Source organism: Pinus tabuliformis, chromosome 8, assembly GCF_031772625.1.
Source record: "Pinus tabuliformis cultivar Carrire ecotype Pingquan chromosome 8, CPIR1, whole genome shotgun sequence".
Classification (NCBI taxonomy): Eukaryota; Viridiplantae; Streptophyta; class Pinopsida; order Pinales; family Pinaceae; genus Pinus; species Pinus tabuliformis.
In genome coordinates this window covers 1,542,396,324-1,542,398,245 of record NC_142294.1, presented here as the reverse complement: position 1 = coordinate 1,542,398,245, position 1,922 = coordinate 1,542,396,324, and the positions used below count along the sequence as shown (strand labels likewise).

The window sequence follows — 1,922 nt, the reverse complement described above, 5'->3', positions numbered from 1 at the left end:
TCTCAGTGTTAATTATAATTATAATGGGAAAGAATGAGGAGGTCCCTGAATTAACCAAGTTGCCTGACGATTTAAACTACAAAATACTGGCGTGGCTTCCAGTGGAATGTATTTGTAGATTTTGCAGCGTATGCAAGGAGTGGAATGCTCTCCTTTCATCAACCAAATTCTTAAGTAAATGGGGAGAAGTGACCCCCAATAGTATGCCATGGCTAGTTCTGCAAAATGCCCAATCCAAAATGCCTAATTGTTTTCTTTTCTGTGGAGGCCCCTGAATTACCAAGTTTCTTGATGATTTAAACTAAAAAATACTAGTGTGGCTTCCAGTGGAATGTATTTGTAGATTTCATAGTGTATGCAAGGAGTGGAATGCTCTCCTTTCGTCAACCTAATTCATAAGTTAATGAGGAGAAGCAGCCCCCAACAGTATGCCATGGCTAGTTCTGCAAAATGCCCAATCCAAAATGCCTAATTGTTTGCTTTTCTACTTCTTCACCCAGAGATGGAAGACGAGTTCTTCCATCTCCCTTTCCTTCCTGAAAGAAAAGGAAATACATACTGTTTGTCATGGATCTGCAGCAGGGTTGTTCTTGGTGGGAAAATTTCCAAGATTCGTTGTTTCCAATCCTCTCACAAGAACGTTCTTAAAACTTCCCCCAGTCTCATCCATATGGTCAGTTGGAGGTATAGGCATCATCCATAGTCGAGAGGCATACAAAGTGGTGGCCGTGGGCCGACCGCATGATCAGAAAGGCGATATAGTGGAAATATATGATTCCACTAACAGGTCATGGCGTATTGGAGGAACCATGCTCGAGGATTTGTGGGTAGTGCGGGCACATATGGGAATGACTTTGCTTTTTTGTGATGGTGCTTTCTATTGTTTGACGATCATCAGTGGCTGGTGGGGCATAATGGGTTTCAACATCAGAAATGGGACTTCCATTTCTGCACCCTTGCCAGAGCTGGCCAAGAAAAAACACATGTTCCCTTACTTGCTCACCTATGGGTCGCGGGTTCTAGTTACAGGTGGGAAGGTCAAAGACAGAGAGGGGATTTTGCAGGTGGTTATTATATGGGATTTTCAAAAGGTGAAGGTAGACTCCTATGTTTCTTCATCCTCATGCTGGAAAGAGGTCGTCAGAACGCCTCCATCCTTGTGTGAGGATGTTAACAGGATATTTTATAATATTCATAGCTCTATGGATTGCCCATTTATGAGCTACATAGGAGTTGGGGATCACGCCTTATTTATCCTCAATGGATGTATGAGGGTGATGGAGGTGGTATTTTATAGCCTAAGTGAAAAGACATGGAGTCGAGAGTCATGGCATTTGGCCCTAGGCCTGACATGAAGGTCGAGTGATGCATCCTATGCATGTTTGTCTATCTCTGTGCTCTCTTCTTCTCTGTTTTTGGTTATATGTAAGATTTCTCTTGTATAAGGTTGAATAGATGCAGCAACATGTATTTTTCTTTGTTTTTGGTTATTTGTGAGGTTGCTTTTGTACATCGTTGAATAGATGCAGCAACAGATCTTATAACCTATGGGTATGGATTTTCAGAAATATTTAAATGTTTAAGAAATGAATTTAATGTTTGACCATTCCTAGTAATCCAGTTATATGGTGTTGATAGAATTTAGAAAATGGTTAAGGGGAAGCCATGATAGAATCTTGAAAGTGGTTAAGCCTAAGGCATAATTCTTTTGGGAACTTAAATTATTTCCCATTCATAACAAGAAAGATTTGGATTTCTCTGTCTTCTTAAAACTCACATTAACTCCATCACCAATTATCATGATAATATCTTTACTATGATCATATCTTTGAAATATTAAGACCTGTGTTGGAACTTCCTCCCTTGGCTCATTGGGCTTGATTTGATCGAGTAATAAAAATACACAAAACTTGTTGGCATTT

The 1,922-nt window shown here is 40.0% G+C and overlaps 1 protein-coding gene across 1 annotated transcript; it reads left to right on the top strand.

The window, feature by feature from the left end:
• The first annotated feature begins 464 nt into the window (after positions 1-464).
• On the top strand, positions 465-1,355 carry LOC149241817 (F-box only protein 6-like). The gene has a single exon (XM_089370664.1). The coding sequence runs from the start codon at positions 465-467 to the stop codon at positions 1,353-1,355; it is 891 nt and encodes a 296-aa protein (XP_089226790.1).
• Positions 1,356-1,922: the final 567 nt, after the last annotated feature.